This window comes from Paramacrobiotus metropolitanus, unplaced genomic scaffold, assembly GCF_019649055.1.
Source record: "Paramacrobiotus metropolitanus isolate TYO unplaced genomic scaffold, Prichtersi_v1.0 Parri_scaffold0000075, whole genome shotgun sequence".
Classification (NCBI taxonomy): Eukaryota; Metazoa; Tardigrada; class Eutardigrada; order Parachela; family Macrobiotidae; genus Paramacrobiotus; species Paramacrobiotus metropolitanus.
In genome coordinates, this window is record NW_026570295.1 from 266,940 (window position 1) to 287,333 (window position 20,394).

At 42.0% G+C, this 20,394-nt stretch overlaps 3 protein-coding genes across 4 annotated transcripts; all 3 read right to left on the reverse strand.

Annotated features, from left to right (window-relative positions):
• Window positions 1–47: 47 nt before the first annotated feature.
• On the reverse strand, window positions 48–5,946 carry LOC129595187 (glutamate receptor-like). The gene is made up of 15 exons (XM_055492114.1): window positions 5,735–5,946; window positions 5,487–5,633; window positions 4,530–4,802; window positions 3,938–4,209; window positions 3,744–3,857; window positions 3,521–3,673; window positions 3,314–3,424; window positions 2,983–3,072; window positions 2,552–2,791; window positions 2,077–2,391; window positions 1,867–1,996; window positions 819–1,256; window positions 708–739; window positions 448–588; window positions 48–373 (listed from the first exon to the last, which is right to left on the reverse strand). The coding sequence occupies exons 1-15, from the start codon at window positions 5,808–5,810 to the stop codon at window positions 242–244; spliced, it is 2,664 nt and encodes an 887-aa protein (XP_055348089.1). The 5' UTR covers window positions 5,811–5,946; the 3' UTR covers window positions 48–241.
• Window positions 5,947–6,269: 323 nt separating this feature from the next.
• LOC129595178 (glutamate receptor-like) lies at window positions 6,270–13,147 on the reverse strand. 2 transcript variants are annotated; one of them, XM_055492099.1, is made up of 15 exons: window positions 12,934–13,147; window positions 12,672–12,809; window positions 11,769–12,029; window positions 11,444–11,703; window positions 11,233–11,340; window positions 10,711–10,866; window positions 10,535–10,642; window positions 10,386–10,475; window positions 10,086–10,325; window positions 9,480–9,794; window positions 9,284–9,413; window positions 8,134–8,583; window positions 7,771–7,805; window positions 7,526–7,666; window positions 6,270–6,828 (listed from the first exon to the last, which is right to left on the reverse strand). In XM_055492099.1, the coding sequence occupies exons 1-15, from the start codon at window positions 13,013–13,015 to the stop codon at window positions 6,694–6,696; spliced, it is 2,649 nt and encodes an 882-aa protein (XP_055348074.1). In that variant the 5' UTR covers window positions 13,016–13,147; the 3' UTR covers window positions 6,270–6,693. The 2 variants fall into 2 exon arrangements, with proteins under 2 accessions (XP_055348074.1, XP_055348076.1); XM_055492101.1 differs by having other exon boundaries at window positions 6,271–6,828; window positions 8,146–8,583.
• Window positions 13,148–13,972: 825 nt separating this feature from the next.
• Window positions 13,973–19,227, reverse strand: LOC129595172 (pre-rRNA 2'-O-ribose RNA methyltransferase FTSJ3-like). Its single transcript, XM_055492090.1, has 6 exons — window positions 18,925–19,227; window positions 18,745–18,824; window positions 17,584–17,958; window positions 16,471–16,828; window positions 15,319–15,973; window positions 13,973–14,669 (listed from the first exon to the last, which is right to left on the reverse strand). The coding sequence occupies exons 1-6, from the start codon at window positions 19,142–19,144 to the stop codon at window positions 14,168–14,170; spliced, it is 2,190 nt and encodes a 729-aa protein (XP_055348065.1). The 5' UTR covers window positions 19,145–19,227; the 3' UTR covers window positions 13,973–14,167.
• Between the last annotated feature and the right edge of the window lie 1,167 nt (window positions 19,228–20,394).

Below are 20,394 nucleotides of genomic sequence, written 5' to 3' on the forward strand. Positions count from 1 at the left end.
CACGTTATTGTCCATAAATCATATAATCCGTATAACCGCCACATTCATTCTTTTCACTGAGAGTCTTTAATTTCCAACCCAAAACCATATGATGAAAGTGCACAATTACAGGAATAATAGCGTTTAGATACAATACAACTCCAGTAATTAATTTTGTAAAATTTGGACTATGCGCAATGAATCACAGATTTTGCCGGTTCGATGCCGGTACGATGCTACCGCTAGTGCTGCCTCTCGTTGTTTATTCTTCTTCCCTGTGGGGACGATTGTTGGCGGAACCATTTCGCACTTTGGTTGCGGCTCTCCGTGGACCTTTATAAGTTCCAAATATCCTGGGTCGCTTTCGCGTGAGTAGGACACGATCCATCGAAATCTGCAAAAAAGGAAGTCATAATCTCATAATAATCATAATATGCATCCCAGTTAGATTTAAGGAACTTATCATACTCTGTGTTTTCGAAATTTTTCTCGACCCCGGTACAAGAATTCAGCAATGGCCACAATCATGGCAATAGTTAGTCCTGCGGAAAGTATGATGAACAGGCCGAACATTTGGTTGGGACTAATTTTGCTTAATTCATTGGGATCCTAACAGCAACACATCGTCAATAAAAGCGCTCAGTCGAAGTAAATATTTTATTAAAACACAACTACTCGTAAAATTTAAGTACAAGGATGTGGCAACGTCAAATTAAATTTGACCTTACCGCTTGTTCTTTTTGTTCAATGCGACACTGTTCTGCAGCAAAAAATAAGCATGGTAAAATTTTGCAAACTGCGAGCGTTAGTAAAACTGAAAAGTGAAAAAATTGACTGACTTTGATTAAACCACATTGCTTCCAGTTCCTTCAGTATGCCGTTGTCATTCAGAGTGAGAATTGCTTCGGTTAAGGTTTTTCTTAGCGGTGCTCCCGAACGCACGGCAATACCGTACAAGGAATTAAACAACGGCAGTCCGATGATGCGTGTATCGCAGGGATAACCGTTATTGGCATACTCCAGTACGGTCCGCGGGCCGATGAAAGCGTAACCACCCTGGCGCACCCGCTGCAAACCCTCCGCAACGGACTTCACCTTACTGTTGTGCTCCTTCATATTGAGGCTCATCCGCTGGAAGACATCCTGTTTGGCGTGTTTGAAGAAGTATTCGGACGCCTGATCGGCTTCCAGCACGCCGTAGTCAATGTCGATCTGGTTCGCCAGTTCTTCGATGGCCTGGATGGGCGTCTGCATGCGGTCAATGGTGAAGTATGCAGCTACAATGTAAAAATGGCGTAGCAATACTGAACTGTACAGAGTATAGTTTTGCTAACAAATTTAAAAGTCCACAACGTTCATCAGATCCACAAACATTTAGTTATGATTTTGCTGCTTATTACTCTTGTACGCTATACGGTGTCACAGTTTATGTACTTTGTACAGTACTTCTTTTCCGTCCAATAGCAACACTTCACAATTTAAGAATATTCCGTATTCGGCGTTATTCGCCACTTATTATTGCTAAATGAGCAACCAAGTAATTCGGCGTTTAAGCGAGGCGCACGCATGTGCAGCTTTAGCGCAACAACCGCTTTCCTGAGAAGTTCGAGGAAAACGTTTTATCGTGTGATCGAAATCTTTTACGATACAAGTTTTGGGCACGCGGTCCGGGTCTGGCGGTGCGACGAAATTACGGGTCATAATGCCCTTATTACGGGTCACGTTGAAGCGTTTGTTAAATCACAGGCCCTTATTACGGGTCACGTTGAAGCGTTTGTTAAACCACAGTTAACGCTTTATCGCAGGTAACGCTCTAGTTTTCCTCATTTTTTTACTGGCGGATACAGGTTTTAAAACGCGGGTGATTTCCTTCAACAATATACCTACCTAATGCAGCAGTGTAGCTTTGGCTGACGATAAGCGCCCAAATAAACCATGATCCAACGGCAATTTTCGTGGCTATGGAACCGGGCTTGATATTGGGTCCTTGTTGTAACAGCGTGGATAGAGCCAGCCACTACAAAGTGTGGAAGGTAACGATTGCAGTGCTACCGACTGCGTAATTGGCATATGATGGATGAAGCACGTAAAGCTTACCAATGCTTCTTCCACAGTAAAATCATTCCTTAGCACTTGCGACTGGTCAGGATCGCAGGCATTGATATGATACCACTCCGACGAGGTGATACGGCCCACAAACACAATGACCACGAATGTCCCCATCAGCGCCAACAGAATCGATAGCCACAACGTTAAAGAAAAGGCCTCCAAAAAACCGAACATTCCCTTCTTTTTCTCGCCTTCCTGTTTCATAAGGATGACGTAGTCATCGCTGATAAAGGGAATCGTGAAGTCTACAACTTCAGCACGCTCGGAGAGGATGCTTAGGTCGCCCAGCGCGAAATCAGCTTCCTAATAACCAACAAGATTACAACTTGTGACAATGCATGTACATTCGAGATTGTTATGAAGGTCGCTGGAACTAATTTTCCTTGGCTATGAACTGCATAAAAACTAAGAAGGAGTAGTGCTCCGAAAAATACGGTTGCAGGTTATGCAGTGCTGCGCTGACCTTTCGCAGCACTTCGCCCACAGCCCCAGTCCAAGTGCCGTCAATTTTATTCCCATAGAAATATTTGTCTGTACTGTGGTGCAGCACCATCGAACGGTTGGTTAGGGTTTTCAGATACTGCAGGAAATCCACAGTGTAGCCGACGTAACATTCATCGGAGCGGTTTGATACCGAACTTAGCCGTTCTTGGTTCCGATACCGCGTCGAATTGCAGGGGACGATCATTAGAAATCTGTCCGTCTTGTAAACAAACAGCGTACGTAAATAAAATACAACAATATTTTTTGCATTAAGTTTTTCAAAGGGGGTTTCCCGCACTGGGTTGATCCTTGCCTAGGTGCAATCTTCGCTACGTACATATAGATGCAGTAAACTAACCCAGTGTTGCCATTTTTAAATAATCTTATTACATAAATAACATAATCACTTACAAGCATGCCAACGACCCGTAGTGACCGGCTGTCACTAGTATCTGAACGGTTGAAGAACTGCAAACCATGCGTATCGTTCCACGTCCCTCTCTGTAAGCAGGAATACTATGCGTAGGCTTCATAGTACCATATTATTCATAGGCTTTATGATGGCAGAGCCAACACAAATAAAAGTTCAGTTACGCTAAATAAAAGTAACGTAAAGTAGCAACTGGTGACTATTTAAATAATAAGCAGCTATTTCATATAATAAAATGAAATGAATTTCATACATCTATAAGGCTAAAAAGAAATCGTTTCACGAGATACTCATCAGCCACATCTGCAATACCTGTGTTAGATTTCCTTGTCCATTTCTCATCTCCATAATGGTGAACTCGTAGTTTCTTCGATTTCCAGACCGGTCAAACTCGACATTTCCCGTCAGTCCAGAGTATTTAGTCTGTAATGTTGAATATTTTATGCTGAAAATAATGTAGGAACAAACGCCATCAAAATCTCGTTACCGTACAAGACAAATCGGCATTAACGTGCTTACGCTTTGCAGCCATTGACGAACTAGCTTCCCGTCCGCCCAAGCGTCGTACGGTCTAGCCCGGCAATCCACGGATTTGGTTGGCATCACAGTGGACTTTTCGGACAGCGCCGCTGTAACAAAGTTAATGGCGTCGGACGCCAGTGCATCCGCCGTCTGAAATAAGAAAGGCCAGTCCGCCATAAATACTTTCACTCCATCGGCGCAACTTCCGCTCCCGACGTACCGTTTTAATATGGTTATCCGACATCTTGTTGTCAAACAACTTCGGGACCATCGACAGTGCCGTGACACTGCTGTACGTTGTGCGTAGAACGAGCAAATCGATGGCTTCGAAATCCTTGCAAAGACGAAATCCGGTATTTATGAGACGATATATGTATGTACTGTATACGAAGCTTCGAAAGCAGTTATAGTTACCAGTGCTGCGAAAACAAAATGAAAATGTCGCTCTCGGACGGCGGCATTATTGAGCAGGGACTTTAGTAAATTCATGGCGGATGCCGCCGGCATATCGAAGATAATATGCCAGTCTTTACTGGCCTCCTTCTTCAGCGTCCGCAAAATCGTCGATGTCATGTACTTCACGGCTTCCGGTATGGACTTCATTTCGAAAAACGTAGGGGAAAAATTGGCCACCAGTTTGCGTTGTTTCGCGTGTTCCTGGTAGACTTCCCAGGCTTGATCACTTTCTTTGTATAATTATGAAAAAAAACAATTATAAAACGAACAAAAATGTACACGAGTTTATCATTCTTTATACCATAATAAGCGAGCCGGCGACTAACTAAACTATACAGTAGCCGCTATTATGCCGAATATTCTGGACGGTTCATACTTCATTAAGTCATGGTACTGTGTGTTTTATGCCAGTCAACCAGCACACTTCTTAAATTCGATATAATAATTATAAATTTGTTTTATATATAAAAACTATATATAAGTTCGTCGTCAGCTGTAATATTGTTGGTGCAAAAAATTATACATCAGTTGCTAAATTTTTCCCACTAACTGGAGTTGGAATCGGTGATAAAAAAGACTTCGGTCCAGTTGTGGCCCTGCGTTATAATATCCATCACCGCGCGGATGGTCGAAGGTTGGACGTTGAAGTGGTAGGCTCCGTCGGGTGTTTGGGCCATCGCGTAGGAATAATTCAGCTGGTCGTACGAAGAGCGCATCATCACCGGCACGTGCAGCGCCCGACTGAACCATCGCAGCTGGGTGGAGCTCTCCGTGTCGGCTAGACCAATCAGGGCTAATCTCCCGCTTTTCACAGCCCTACAAACTGTCCTCGGACGGTTATTCAATTGCAGCTGTCACTCGCGCAAGTACACTGTTTTTATGAACTTTCTCACAGCTGATTCTTTATTTCCCACTTGAAGAACTATACAGGAAAAAATCCGTTTGTGGTAAAAAAAAGGATTTGTCAAAAATTTTCGCGGGATTTAGGTAAAAGGCAAAGCAGATCACACTGCCCTACACCGGCTTCATGCGCCTGAAATCCTTTAAATTTATTATCTTCGTAAGATTTGCAAGTAAGCAGATCGATTAGACAGCTTTTTTCTCGGGAATACCAGGGCACCCTGGAGAAAGTCATTCATTGTCAGTACGATTAAGCGATACGCGTGTTAAAAACGACGTTTTGCGCCTCCCAGGCAGGGGAAATTGTGATACAGTGTTAATGCGGGTATGTCAAATTGATTAATATATTCAGAAAGTTACGACTACTGCCGTTAGTTGGTAGGCATTTCCGGAAGCATAGTTTGTATGCTTTTGAATTTCATAAAAAGCAAATTACAGGTATATAATAAATTTATGAAAATTAGCTTTCACATGTGTACTTAAATTAACTTATAAGATTCAAAATTAGCATTTATGTAATTATTGTTAATTCTGCTTTCGAGGGCAAGCCTTTGGTTTCACAGCTTTCGACGGAAATTGTGCGTAGAAAAACACCGTATTAACATACCAGCATTGGCATTGTAAAAGAGATCATTAGGTGAGAAAGGATTTACATCCACAATTAATGTACTCGTCGACGCATTCTTCGGCGTCGTCATATTCTCCGGCAAGTATCTTCGAACTGCAGCCAGTTTATCCCTCTCAGCAAAAATACCTGTAATTCACACAAGAATACCGTCATATGAATCTGACAGCCAGTTTCCGGGTAAAACAGTCCATTGATCATAAATTTGGATGTATAAACATGTACGTAACTGATTTGCGCTGCCTGTCCATAACTCCAGAAACAGATTATCCCCAGCGTATAAAAAGTATAAAATGGGATGTACATAACGTACGATAGCGCCTACGTAACATGTCAAATTGGAAGAAGACCTACGGAGCAACTGCGTAACTGCTCACATGCCTACATTATTCCGGAAGTTCTAATTACGAGCCCAAATTGTTGTATGGTATGTGCATATGTACATAACGCACAAGCCATTGATTTCTCCTCATATATGCTCAGTTTTTTTGCGCCCCGAAGCAACATGTGCAGCTTGAGACAACAAGCCACAATAGTGTAGTTAACGTTAAATTGCCATACAGCCTGTACAATCGTACATCATCTTGGCAAGTCAAATGAAAGTAATTCCATGTATAACGAACGGTACCGGCTGTGTTAGGTACTCCGCAGAGTAAAATTAGCTGTCCTTGTGTCAATGTTTTTTTCTGAGTTTTGGATTATCAAGTATTTTTTATTCCAGGTATCATTTCACAAAGGCTCACACGTACGCGATACGTCAGGCAGTTTTTGCTTAAATCAGAAAACATACGATCGGCGTCTTTTATATACCCACATAAATAAAAATAATATCAAGCACATTCAAGTTCATATGTGATATAAATCTTTGAGTAATTGAGTATATGGATTACATATTTAGTATTTATTAGGCGACGTAAATCGCTACAGAACGAGGGAAAAATAGGTTTCGGATAGCAGCAAAGCTGCTTTTAGATTCTGCGGGAAAAGCCCTGGTTTTTGCCTTAATCTTTAAGTTTTCATCTTGTAAGCAGATTAGCGATCATTATATTATAAAAAATTACAAAGCGGAAAGCGTGATACGCGTTTCCATTCAACGGTACGTCTGCACTGCGTAAAAAAATATAAGCACTGCTGTCACAAAAAAACCGACTTCACAGAAGCCACGCTGGGAAAACCGGTACACGGACTTTTAGCTAGCGCGTCTGGATGAGGGTAAGCTCGACACTCCACTGTGCGATTCCGACGGGCTGCGGTAGTTTGTGGGTATATTCATGGGGCGTCGTTTCCGGTGTTGATCCGTAAGAAAAATGGTTTGCGTCAGAACCTATCCAACAGACGAATGAAAATTAACAACTGACGTTTTATTCAGAAAACCCTAAGCGACAAAATTACATTATAAGTCCAAAAAATGGAGGGTGTTTTATTATTAAAAACTGTTAAAACCTTAAAACCGGTTTTCGCAATATCACTCATCTCATATAGTAATAATTTATTTTGTTTAAGTTTTCTATTTTAAGAGTCTTAGAAGTTTTAGTAGTTTTAAAGGTTTTAAGAGTTTTAATGGTGTTAATGGTTTTAAAGATTTTAAAGGTTTTGTACCTTTGTACCACTTTGTACCTACAGTTACAGTGAACGTCGCATATTTATCCTATTCATGGAAGCTCAGTAAGGTTTTTTACATAAGTAGACATTGGTGAAAGTGAAACAGAAAATGACGCAGTTCATGTAGTACTTATTAACTTATTAGTACAAGAAACCGCCAATTCATATGAGAACAACCTACTGAACTATGTAGTTTAAACCACGGCCTTGGTAGAAACTAGTCAAAATAATTCAATACTTCGGGCTATACTCGTACAGGTATTAATAATTATCATTATTGTTATTATATGAATTGCGTGTTTACTGTCGTTACTAGGGTAGTGTATGCAATACAATATCGTATATTTTATTTATGTCGTTTCGAATGTTGACAAAAGTGTATGTAGCCAGACGATATATTCTCTGGGCCAACTGCGTACCCCACGAGCGCGGAACTTCCGGTGCCCTTTGTACAGATATTCCGCGATGGCCAGCACCATCGCAATTCCCAGACCGGCCGCCAGAATGATGAACAGACCGGTCAGTTCCAATGGCGTCAGCTTATCCAAATCCTTTTTTCCCTGTACATAACAGTTTGACACCATTTAAAAATTTTGTGACAGCTACGAATGGCGAAAGTGGAGAGAAGAAGCGTATGAAATCTGTTAAGGTTTGTAAATTGTACCTGCGAGTCGCCTTCGTCCACAGCCTGGCATGCATCTGAAAATTAATTCTTTAGTATATTAAAAAGTTTCGCTTTTTTTTGATACTGTATCTTTTGATTTTTTTTTAAACAAGAATGCAGTTGCTGAATTTGCAGTTGCAGTTGCTGAAGGTCTAAAGCGCAAAATAATATCTTACAACAACAGTACAGTACTGTATACATAATTTTTGAATTAGAAGCCTTTAGTTTGTAAGGATTGACTGCAGAACGTTAGAAATGTAAACACTGTAAATAAACCGAGCCGAATAGCAAAACTGAATTAACTGATTATAATTCTTCTATTTAATCACAATTTCTAGTGGCGACAATGGCGACAAGTTTTACCGTTTTGACTACCTCTTGTAAACCACTTTTTCTCCATGGCATCCAGCGCTCCGTTCTCGTGCAGTCGCGAAATCGCCGCCGACAGTTCCCGGCGCAGCGGTGACCCTCGCCGCACCGCCAGCGCGTAGTTGGCAAAAAACAACGGCACCCCCACGACCCGCGTATCACAGGGCCTGCCCTGGTTGGCGTAGTCCACCACCGATTTCGGCCCGATGAAGGCAAAGCCGCCGTTCCGCACTCGCTCCACCCCCTCCGCCACGTCCTCCACGCCGGTGTGATGGTGTTTCATGGCGTTCCACATGCGCTGGTAAATCTCCTGGGTGGAGTGGGCGAAAAAGGACGCCGACGCCTGATTGGCTTCCAGGACGCCGTAGCGGACGTTGTCCTGGTTGGCCAGATCGCGGACGCTGGTGATGGAGGAGTCCATCCGGTTCAGGGTCAGGAATGCCGCTGTAAAAATTATTTAAGTATATAATATGATCATTCTTCAAATCATAAAATTATTCGACAAAAAAATAATTGAACATGGTTCGAAATTCCATTCAGTACAGTATTTTTAAGGCCCGAAACCTTCGCCGGGCAAAATTTTTATCTGTATGCATATACAGAGTGTACATGTAAAACAAAAACTGCATAGGTGTACAACATCAAACGATAAAAGTTTTGTTATATTTCCTACATCAAATGCTTGTATATTTAAGCAGAAAAGGAGAAGCACATAGTGGAACGATGTTGTACTGATACGGGTATCTTACTTTCGATACAGAAATTAATTTTTGTCTCGGCAACCTCGAATTTTTGGTGAGCAACAAAAAAGTTACTCAAAATACCAGTTGACTACTGTCACGAGTTCTCGAAACGTTTGGTTAACAAGTGTGCATGTACCACTTCCTACTTGTGGCAATCGGAGTGGCAGCCACAACACTACAGTCTTATGTGGTAGCATATGCAGATTAATATGTCCATTAGGTAGGTTACGCGTGACACCTCACCCAGTACGATTCGATTCGGCAACTGGTCATGATAAATTTATTAACTATCAACTATTCGGTAATCCATCGGGATCGCGCCACACACCCCCGTATACCGTACCCCGGGACTATGTCATTTGGATCACCAATTGTAGGTAATAATTTTCAATAAAACGTACCGAGGTTGGCCGTGTAGGTCTGGCTGATAATCAACGCCCAGATGAACCACACCCCCACGGCAATTTTGGTAGCTACCGACCGGGGCTCAATATTGGGACCTTGCTGGAGCAGTGTCGCCACCGTCAACCACTAAAAATATTGGAACGTTTGATCCACTAATTACACATTAGAGGACACCTCTGACGTGACCCTTACCAGGCTTTCTTCCATCGTGTAGTCGTTGGTGATGCCCTCCACCTCATCCGGATCACAGTGCTCCGGACGATGCCATTCCGACGGCCCGACCCTCCCCACAAAGAAGATGACGACAAAGGTCCCCAGAATGGCCAGCACAATGGACAGCCACAGGTTGTTGGAGAAGGGCCGGAGGAACCCGAAGACGTCCACGGCGGTCTCGTTGTCCTTCTTCATCAGGATGATGAACCCGTCGTTCATAAACGGTATCGTGAAGTCCACCACGGCTTCCCGCTCGGCAATTACCGTCAGATCACCAAAGACCACATCCGCATCCTACGAACAACTCATGCCATTAGCAATCATTGCTGTACATATTACTGGGTATCGTAGTGAAGTGGCTATGAGTGAGCTCGACCATATACATGCCGATATAATCAATACATTTGAGAAACAAACTTGTACATCGTAATAACGAATGTGGTTGTTTTGATTGCTTTTTTAGGTTTTCATCGAGTAATATCAACCATCGTGACGAGACTGTTGACTGCCATGTCCGCAGTAAACGGTCATCATCAGCAATCAAGGTACGTTCATCATTACTATAATCCGCTTATCCCATAAGACCTTGCGTAAAATCTCCCCCACGGCGCCAGTCCACGTCCCGTCCACCTGATTCCCGTAATAAAACTTCCCCGAACTGTTGTATAATGTGAAGGTGTAGTTCGTTATATTGCTCAGCGCGTCGATAAAATCCACACTGTAGCCGATGTAGCATTCCTCGGTGCCGTTGGCGTTGGGACCTTTGGGCATGGTCTTAGCGGACCCCGTCATATTGCATGGCACGATCATCAAAAACCGGTCCGTCTACGCACGACAGGCAGTTCGAGAAGCGCAATTGCTACCAAAACTAATGCAGTTTCGTACCATTATTCCAACTGCCCGCAAAGTGTTGTTGGATTGTATTTCTGGTTCGCTGAACAATTGTAGTGATTCGCTATCACTCCAGATGCCTTTCTGTAAAGATTGCAATTATTACTGTTACAGATTCAAATGGGCTCGTGTGTTGCAGTAACCTTCCAGAAAGGTCCACCGTCATTTCTCTCCCATATGGTTAATTCAAAATTCTTGCGGTTGCCGAGATCGTTAAACTCCAGCATCCCGGTCAGACCCGAATAAACCGTCTAACAGCCACAGTACATCATTACATAGAACTGATCGTACGGTTGTTAAAAGGTCAAATCCAACGCACAGTTTTCAGCAGCTGTCGAGCAGCAGATCCATCGCTCCATACATCGTACGGCACGGCGGTACAGTTCAAGGATCTACTGGGTACGGCGCTGTTATTGCTCCGCTGCAATGCCGCTAGGACAAAGTTGACCGCATCGAAAGCCAGCGCATCCGACGTCTACTAAAAGGTCACATTGTTCCACTGCTCTCAGATGAAGAGGTTACAGGCGGAATGTGCAGTGGCATATTACGTAATGTACGTAATAATGCGTATAATCAAATCGACAAAAACTTAGTATATATACTAAGTTTGCAAATATATGTTCAAAGTAAATATATGTTCAAATAATGTCCATAGTGCAAATATATATTCAAATAGTGCAAATATATAGTGCAAATATACGTTCATAGTAAATATATATATATATATATATAATATATTTACTATGAACTTATATTTTAGCAAGCTTATTTAGATTTTATTAGAAAAACCCTACACAAAACACGAACAAGTAGCATTAACAACGATAATACATGTAGTTACCGTCAAATTTTTGCTGGGTTGAGTGACTGAAATATTCTGTATCATGGACAGTATGGTCAGTCGACTGGTCGTCAGTTGTGGCAGCTCGAAATCAACTCCCTCCGCGTCCTGAAACATTATCTGTACATAACGACTGCTGGACACTCGCTTCGCAGTTATACGTGTAATCAGCGAAAAAAGCATTATAAGAACCGCAGCACGGCTTCCTTACCAGCGAGGCTATAATAAAGTGGAAATGCCGCTCGCGCACCGTCAGATTACTCAGCAGCATCATCATTAAACTGCGGGCTAAATCCGCGGGAATATCCAGGATCATCCGCCAGTCTTTAATCCCGGAGCGTAGGACGGTGGCGGTGACGTAATTGACGGCTTCCAGGAGCGAATCCATCTGGAAGAAGAGGGCACGCAGGCGGTGTGGTAAGTATCCACCGCCCGGGTTGTCGTCGAACACCAGATGGGCGCCATCGTTTTCTACATTGGGAAAATGCAACAGTTTGACGTTGTAGGGTATAGCGTCGGTGATTTTAATCACCCACTGGAGTTGGAATTGGTGATGTAGAAGGCCTCCGTCCAGTTGTAGACGGCCGTGGCAATATCCAGCACCGCATTGATGATCGCCGGTTGTACATCAAAGTGGTAGACGGCATCCGACTGTTTCGGAAAGTCCGCTTGCTTATAGGCTGAGCGAAGGACCACCGGGACATGCAGCGCGCTACTGTACCAGCGTAGTTGATTGGCGCTCTCCGTATCAGCCAGGCCAATCAAAACCCAAGAGCCGTTCTTTAGAGATCTGCAAACTAGCCGACATTCTTAATCTTCTGCTGAATACCGTACGTAGTCTAGCGTAGATATTGATTGTGTACAAATATTATTTGAACAATGCACTGTTGTACTACGTACGTACATTCAAAAGAATATTGTTAGTTTAATATTCAAAAGAATATTGTTAGCTCAATAATATTATTTTTGAATGTACGTTATGATTATTATTTATTCCGTATATGTATGTATCCACTTCCAGTCAAGCAAACGTTAGAAGGAAAGGTATCAAAACATTAAATGCGTAACTCAAAGCACCGTTGTACGAGTAGCATGAAACTACCGATTAATCTAAAAGGATAGGTGATGCAGTCGCCAAATATCCCCGTGCACTGTATTGATCAATTTTTTAACAGTACATACTGAGCGACGAGTACTTGTTTTACAGTAAGTTGCGTTATGATAGTGAACATAGCGGTTTGAATTCTGGCTAGTGCGAGGGAAATTCGTATTAATGTCAAGCTTGCCCGCTAATTCGACTTTTATCAGAATAAGCGCACCGTAATTACAGTAAAAGCAACTGGCTTTTTGTATTACTTATAATAATTACAATTTAAAAAATTAAAATAATTTAATAACTAAAGTTTAAAATTAATGCTACTTTAAATCTAAAGGCTTACTGGCATTGGCATTATAGAAGAGATCATTAGCTGCGAACGGACTGGCAGTGATTGTCAGACCATTCCTCCACGTCGCATTATCCGTTCCGGATAACAACGACACTACACGGCTCAGGTGATGCTTCTCGTCAAAAATACCTGCAAAGTACGTCGTTCATAAAATACGGTATTACTTATAAACCAAACGAAGTTGTAGATATGCATGTTATGCACCTTGTATACAATTTTACTTTTTATGGTCCACCGATTTTTTTATACTCACTGATAGCCTGTCCATGGCATCCCCTGTACCATAAGTGAACCGTCCATATAAGACAGACGAAATTAAGCGGTGCCAGGATCATGTTCGACCATTATAAAGCCATTTTCTGATGATGAAGATCGTTCAGGAGTTATGGAATAAAAAAAGCAGTCGGCACTAGAAATGTGGAGATTACCATTAATAATCGCTCACTCATAAATCGGCGGCTTCCGGCTGCAGCTTTGCTGAAGAATTATACAGTAGGTAGAAGGCAAACACAGTAGCGACTAGAAACGTTGCCTGCAGGTCGTATGTTCTTAATGCAAGCGGCCTATAATTATGTATTTTGCTGCCAGCAGCATTGTCCGGTTTCCATAAAGATTATTGCAAAACAATTAACGTTAAGCGGTCCATTCAATCAGCTTCGGTTTATTCCCATACTTTACAGTTGCAAACAACCAACATGCAAAATAACATCTCATCTCATTTGCTCGTATACATAATGACAATGCACTGAATAAACGCATTTGCCATTTTACCACGGCTTTTTTTCTATCTCGAAGTATTCGGACGGAAATAAATATAAACCAATTTCCAGCTCATATTCCTTTCCTCCAGAATGCAATTATTTATTTAATGCTCCAAAATATTTGACTTAATTTGAGTTTTTACTGATTACTGTTTTTATTTTTATTGCATACAATCTAATTTTTATTATTACTGGCGTAAATTTTATTGTTCATTTTACTGTGTTAATTTTTATTAAATTAATTTAATATAATTCTAATTTTTAATATTATTACAGTATTCTTGAATTTGTTAATTAGAGTTTACAAGGAAATACCAATAGCGAATAAAAACCACCGCGTTACCCATAAGTCGAATAACATTCGATTTCAAGTGTTTACCAGCCCCCTTCCACTCACCTTAAAACCACAACGATGGGACTCTCGCATCGGTGTATTAAACAAGAATAAACGCAACTGGAACTAGTGCAATCTTCGTCGAAAACTAGTATTCATATGAACTAAAACACAACAGCACAATTTAAACAGCCCGTCTAGAAGCAAGCGGCATATTCACTTCCTTTTTTTATTTAACACTTTCTAACAGCAAAATGAAAACCAATAACATTTATAATGTCGAACTAACATCGACACACCGATAAAGATTTAACGCACCTGAAAATAGCGCAATGTATGAACTATAACCCAACAACACATTTAGAATAACACAATCTTCAACAACCACCCGACTATTTCCTCCCGCGGCCCTTGGCCCCGACCTTCTTCTTAGCCTTCTCCGCCCGCTTCATCCCGCGAATGTCCTTCTTCATCCGCCGGTCCACCACCTTAATGCGACTGCCTTTCTCCCGCTTTTCCGGCCGCGAGGCCCCGCCGCCCTTTTTCGACACGACCAACGTGGGGGCCTTGCGTTTGACCTTGCCGGCGGCCTTCTTGTAGATGCTCTTCAGCTGCTGGATCTTCTCCTGACTGGACTGGCCCTCCTCGCTCAGCACCTTGCCGGCCTTCTTCCGCGCCTTCTCCAGCCGTTTCACAGCGCGGCGTTTCTTGCGGGCCTGTGCTTCGGCGATCTTCTTGATGGGGCGGGCGTCGATGGCTTTCAGTTGGTCTTTGTAGGTGGCCACTTGTTCTTTGGTGATCAGGCCGTGGTCGACGGCGGATTTGCGGCAGTGCTTTTTCTCATCGTCCACGAACCACGAGGGCAGCGCCGAGTCGGGCTCGTTGAAGGCTTCGCTAAAAAAAACAAAACGACAAAATTACCATACACCCCCATCCAAAACAACCAAATAATAATTTTCTTAAATATTAATTCAATAATTATTATTTCAATAACTATAAAAAATAATAATAACAATGCAAAGAGCGAATAGTAATTCAATAAAACAGCTACAGTAGAAACAACCTGACAGCTAGAAAAAACCATACTGTACACAATCAGCGATAATATTTCATTATTCGCATCTTGACTGCCTATTATTTTATACCCTTTTTAAAAGACGTTTTACGAATATTAAATGCCACTCAAGCACATATTAAAAAAATCAGATTTTGAACAACGCTCTATAGCATGAAATCAGACAAGATAGCAAACGCAAACGGCCACAAACCCCATACACTACGATTCTATGACGCAACCTTCACTGCGGGATGCGCGGCGTCTGGACCGCAACTTAAAAACCTCTCCTTCATCACCATAAATTGTACTTCGAAGCGGATCAAATCTTTGTCCTATTATCGAACTATTAAACTGATATTCTTATCAGATTGAAATATTAATTTATCATATCAAATTCTAAACTTAAAACAATCAAGAGTAACAATTATCGAGTTTTGTTATTTCTAAGACCAAAGTACGGTTACGATTTCCGTCAACGTGATTTACCGATGAAACCCGGCCTCGATAATCTCCCGCTTCCTCTTCCGGGACTTGATCAGCTCCTCGGCCAGGGCAAACCCCTCGGGATCCAGCTTGACCACCGGTTTCTCCTCCACTTCCTCGTCCTTCTCCTGAATCACCTCAAACTCCATCTCCTCCTCACTGTCACTCTCCTCCTCCATCCTCTCCGCCTTCTCTTCCTTGGACGCCGTCCGGCCTTCCCAATCCACACCCCGGAAGATCTCCTTATCAAACCACTCCTCCATCATGCGCTCCTTCCGGGAGGCCCGTGTCTCCCGCTCCACCAACAGCGGATTCTCCTCACCATCGCTGTTATCGTCGGAGACATCATCGGCGAGTTCCTCCGCTTCCGGAACGACCTTCTCCAAACCCTTCTTGGAGTGGATGGTGTCCAGGGCGAAGAGGGACTGTTCCGTGCCGTCCTCCGGCAGGAGACTGTCACCCGGGATGACCATTTTGAGGTTCATGCGTTCCTGCAGCTGGCGGCGGAGTTTGTTGATCTTCTTGCGTTTACGCCGGGCTTCCAGGCGTTCCTCCTCGGCCAGCGCGTCAATCTGCTTCTGGATGGCGGTCTCTTCGTCGTCTTCGGGCGGCTGGATGGTTATCGCGGCGGTTTCGGCGGGGGCTGACTTGGCGGCCGCTGTACAAGAGGCACAATTCGTCAAGCAATTTCGGCTGAGTTACTCACCAATATTCTGCCATTAAAAAAATTCGTAATACCCAGTAATTACCAAAATATTCAATCAGTAAAAAATGCCCGCATATACTCTGTACCAATAATTAACACGAAAGAGCACGTGCGCTTAATCAAAAATCTTTAGACTAAAGTTAGAATATTGCTGTTACTGAATAAACCAAATACGCACAACCATACTATAACCTGCTGATAATATAATATGTAAAAAATTTTGGGAAAGTCTGTAATACAATATATATAACCCTCTGTACTGCTAATTTACGCCCGCGTACAGAATTCAAATTGTAAAAAAATAGCAAAAAAAATAACAAAACAGAAGAGTTTCAATAAGTTCATAGCTGTTTATAGCTTTTCCTTTTTGATACTCACAGAAAAGAAAGGACTTAAACAGTATTCTCAAAATATTCATGCATAAAAAATTACCGACACATCACTCGTACCTTCTTTAGCCGCTTTCTCTTTCTGTCGTCGGAGTTTATTCCGCCAGGCCATGATAATCTTCAGCTCGCGTCGACCGAGCACTTTGATATCCTGGCAGCCGAGAATGACTTCTTCCGTCGTCGCCGGATTTTTCTTCAGCTCATCGTCGATGACGATCTCGTGGCAGGCTGACAGCAGCTCCTTGCTGCGATCGTCATCGGCATCGATGTAATCCTGCGCGCGTAAGCGCTCCAATAGCAGCATCTTCCCGTCGCCGTAGCCTTCCGCGGACTTCTTCTTCCTCTCCGGATGCATCAGCAGACTGAGTTTGGCCGCACCGGTCATACGTTTCCCGCTGACCGGGTCGACTTCTCCCTCCTGAAAAAGCAAGAGATCACCGGAAATAAAAACATGCACACAAAAAAGTAGGCGGAATAACAGCAAACCATAATATTAACGTCCAAAGGTTCGAAAGTCGACAACAATCTTAAATTAAGCCCATAAAAAAACAATCCTCGCACGAGTACGGGAAACTGTATTCCTTCGTGTGATATTTATCAGCGAAAACGTCATCGCGAATTACTAGATTAAGCTTTTGTGCCGCTGTACTACAATTCACTATAACATCAGCCTTCATGATGCGTAAACTATTTTGTCAGCACAAAAATCAAAGAAATTAAAAGAAACAAAATTATTTAACTGATCCAATACTACATAAAAAAATATGCACAGCCGTTAACTATGACGTTCAGACATTGCAGAATTCGCAAAGAAAAACTGTGACATACAGAAAAGCAACAAAATCGCAAAAATATTTACAAGCAAAAATAAAGTAATAAATTAAAATAATATATGTATTTGTATAAGACTAAAAGTACACTCAGAGAATTTATTAGAAAATATTACGAACTGAAAGCCAAAAGCAAAATCTGTAGCGAAAGACATAGTGCGTACGTAAACAGAAATACAAAATACTGGAATAAATTTGAAATAAACTATGAGCAGAAATATAAATTATTGTATTTTATACCAGAAATAAACTGTCCTTCCATTATAAAGTCATTTTCAAAACCAAAGTGTAAAAATAAAATAAAGATACTCATTCGCTACAATGGATGAGAATCCACGCATACCTCCAGCTGGCCGTCGACATCCTGGAAGACGGATTTGGGATCCAGCAGGCGGGGATCAATCTTATCCGGAGCCAGATAGCCGCTGCACACCACAAAGATCTCAGCGGATTCGTTGCGGGAGGCCGGCGGTTTGGTGGCGACCACTTTGCGGAAGAACTGCTTGAAGACCCACAGCAGGGCGTGGTAGTCCTTGGAGCGGAAGACCTTGGTGATGAACCAGCCGCCCTTGGCCAGACAGTCGCTGGCCAGTTTGAAGGCCGACAGCGTCAGGCGGGCCTGCGCGAAGGCGTCGTGCAGCCAGTTCTTGCCCACGTTGGGGGCGCCGTCGTGCAGCACCACGTCGGCCTTCCACGTCTTCAGCTCGTGGCGAATTTTCTGCAAAAAAATTACGGCAAAAAATTGATACGCAGTCTATGTGGTGTATTCCATGGTTTATATGAATAGAAAATGGCGAGATCATATAGTTCAGATTTTAGAAGAAAAGCTGACGTGTGATTTGCTACTTATGTTCATACAGATTATAGGATATACAGTACCAACATAAAAAGTTTCTTGAAATTATTACCTATACTATTAAAATTAATGCTGATAAAAATGTAATAAAAAACAACAACAGTAAACAATATTTTTGGGAAGCAATGGTTCATACACATTTAAATCGTTGAGAAAAATTTATTAACATCTAGCTCCAGATAAAACGATACTTGTAAGTTGTAACAAACGAACGCGTTCCGCAACGATTACTAACATGTTCTACAGGTACCTATCATCAATGTTAGTTGACACTTTTTACATTTATTTTTAATCATTTTCATTTTTTTCATTTTCATTGATACTTTTTTCATATCTTTGGCTAAATCGGATTAGGAAACAGAAAACTGAAGAAAAACACTCATCTAAAACAGCTCAAAAAGACAAACAACACATACCAGACTCCAAAATATCGTTCATTTACAAAAAAATATAAAATTCAAACAAATGAAAGTAGGGCACATTTCCTATGTGTCTCCTGATCTAAAAATATTCAAATTCTTTAAAAACGGAAGGAAAAACTCTTACTTCAGGGAAATTGGGAAACACAATAAAAAGTTATAAAAATCTCTCAAACTGACGCTACACGATCCACCTAGCTCACTACAAAACTCCCAGCGTGCGCCCTACCTGTTTGCAGTGCTCTGTCGTGATATCATCCGTGAAGGTGATGACATTGGGCAGTGGTTTGATGGGGACCAAGTCGACACCTGCAACACAGCACCGGGGACCTCAGACAGGGTTCTCCGCACTACAGCGCCACGGCGTCGCTGCGCCGTTCGCCGCCACTGAGCATAAACGCAAGATTACCGACGATTATACTGGACACGGGCATAAACTGGCGGGCCACTTGCAGCCAGCCACCGGGAGCCGCGCACAGGTCGATGAGAACACGGGATTTCTGCAGGAATTCATAGCTGCGATTCAGCTGGATCAGTTTGAAGGCCGCACGCGACCGATAGCCTGTCTCCTTGGCCAGATGGTAGAATTTATCCTTACGGGCTTTTCCCACTTTCGTTTTCTTACCCATTTTCGAACGAAATTTAGACGTATACTTTTTATACAATACTTTTTCAACAGAAAACGTAAAACTAAATTGCAGGGAAACTGAAATTCCAAAATGAACACTGATGTTAGGCAATCAGCGATGAGCGGAAATAGGCATTTCCAGACGACCACTAAACTGCCGCCTGTGAGAGGTCGACTTTGCGGCATACGTACAAGCACTCTGCCCATTGACAGCTGGTTTCCACCGGACGTAAAATTAATATTCTCAGATTTCGGTAACAAAATGGCAGAAATTACTGGATTTACATTTTTATTGATAAAGAAAATAGTCTTCTGAATATAAATATATGTGGTCGGAATAGATGTATAATCTTCTGCAAACTGCTGTACGACTTGTACAACCTTCAGTTTTGTTCTGTCTCTGCTTCTACATACGTACTATATGCTGTTGATAGTTAAAAATAATATTAAACAATCAAAACAAACGCATGTATTTTATTGTGTATTTGGTTTCGTGTATTTTACAGTATATAATGTACGTTGTAAGAAAAGTGCCGTTTCGAATTTTGACCGGCAGAATGCAATTTGCGCAGATTATTATAAAAAAATGTAAGCCTTATCAAAAGATATATTGTACATAGATTGTTAACTGGGCGTTGTATTGTAGTATATGTACAGTCAGTACAGATACGTGGAAGATGGTTCAAAGTGACGTGCTGTGATTACTACCCGTAGGACTGGAAAACAGGAAATTACGAGAAACCTCGGTGCGTCTTGCATGCATATTACAATAATTGTTTTGGTAATTCCACGGCTTCTTTTCATTGTAACTTGTGACAGTTGTCACACTACTACCGTACTTAAAACGTTTTTGGCACTGGAGCTACGATAAGTATTATTCAGACGTTTTTTTGATATAAAGTACTGTATTTTTATCGTTAGTGAAATTATGAAAGTAAGTAAGTATTGTAGAACTGCTGTACAGCAGTTCTACAATACAAAAAAATACAATACGTATTGTATAAAAATACAATACGTGTTGTATTTTTATATGCTTTTTACTTCGGTCGGAGGCGCACGACAGGAAGCAGTAACGTACAATTACAGAAATCGCAAAATACGCAGTAATACTGCCACATTTTCTTTCAAGCTCTTCCGCCAGGCATAAAATTTATTAGTAGCCATAGGATATTAAGCCACGCGTGCCTGTTTTCGTCGTCGACTTCATGCAATTAAATACCGCATATTCCTCTCAGCATAATAACTATACTT

Coding starts and splice junctions, on each gene's coding strand:
- LOC129595187 (XM_055492114.1), bottom strand. CDS start 5,810: ATGTACATCCCATTTTATACTTTTTATACGCTGGGGATAATCTGTTTC. Junction 4,803..5,486: donor CTTTTACAATGCCAATGCTG/GTATGTTAATAC, acceptor GTCCGAGGACAG/TTTGTAGGGCTGTGAAAAGC. Junction 3,073..3,313: donor GACAAGGAAATCTAACACAG/GTATTGCAGATG, acceptor TCCTGCTTACAG/AGAGGGACGTGGAACGATAC.
- LOC129595178 (XM_055492099.1), bottom strand. CDS start 13,015: ATGATCCTGGCACCGCTTAATTTCGTCTGTCTTATATGGACGGTTCAC. Junction 9,795..10,085: donor TGGGGGAGATTTTACGCAAG/GTCTTATGGGAT, acceptor AGTTGTTCGTAG/GATGCGGATGTGGTCTTTGG. Junction 7,667..7,770: donor TGGACGAAGGCGACTCGCAG/GTACAATTTACA, acceptor TGTTATGTACAG/GGAAAAAAGGATTTGGATAA.
- LOC129595172 (XM_055492090.1), bottom strand. CDS start 19,144: ATGGGTAAGAAAACGAAAGTGGGAAAAGCCCGTAAGGATAAATTCTAC. Junction 18,825..18,924: donor CGTGTCCAGTATAATCGTCG/GTAATCTTGCGT, acceptor GCTGTGTTGCAG/GTGTCGACTTGGTCCCCATC. Junction 16,829..17,583: donor ATGTCGACGGCCAGCTGGAG/GTATGCGTGGAT, acceptor TTGCTTTTTCAG/GAGGGAGAAGTCGACCCGGT.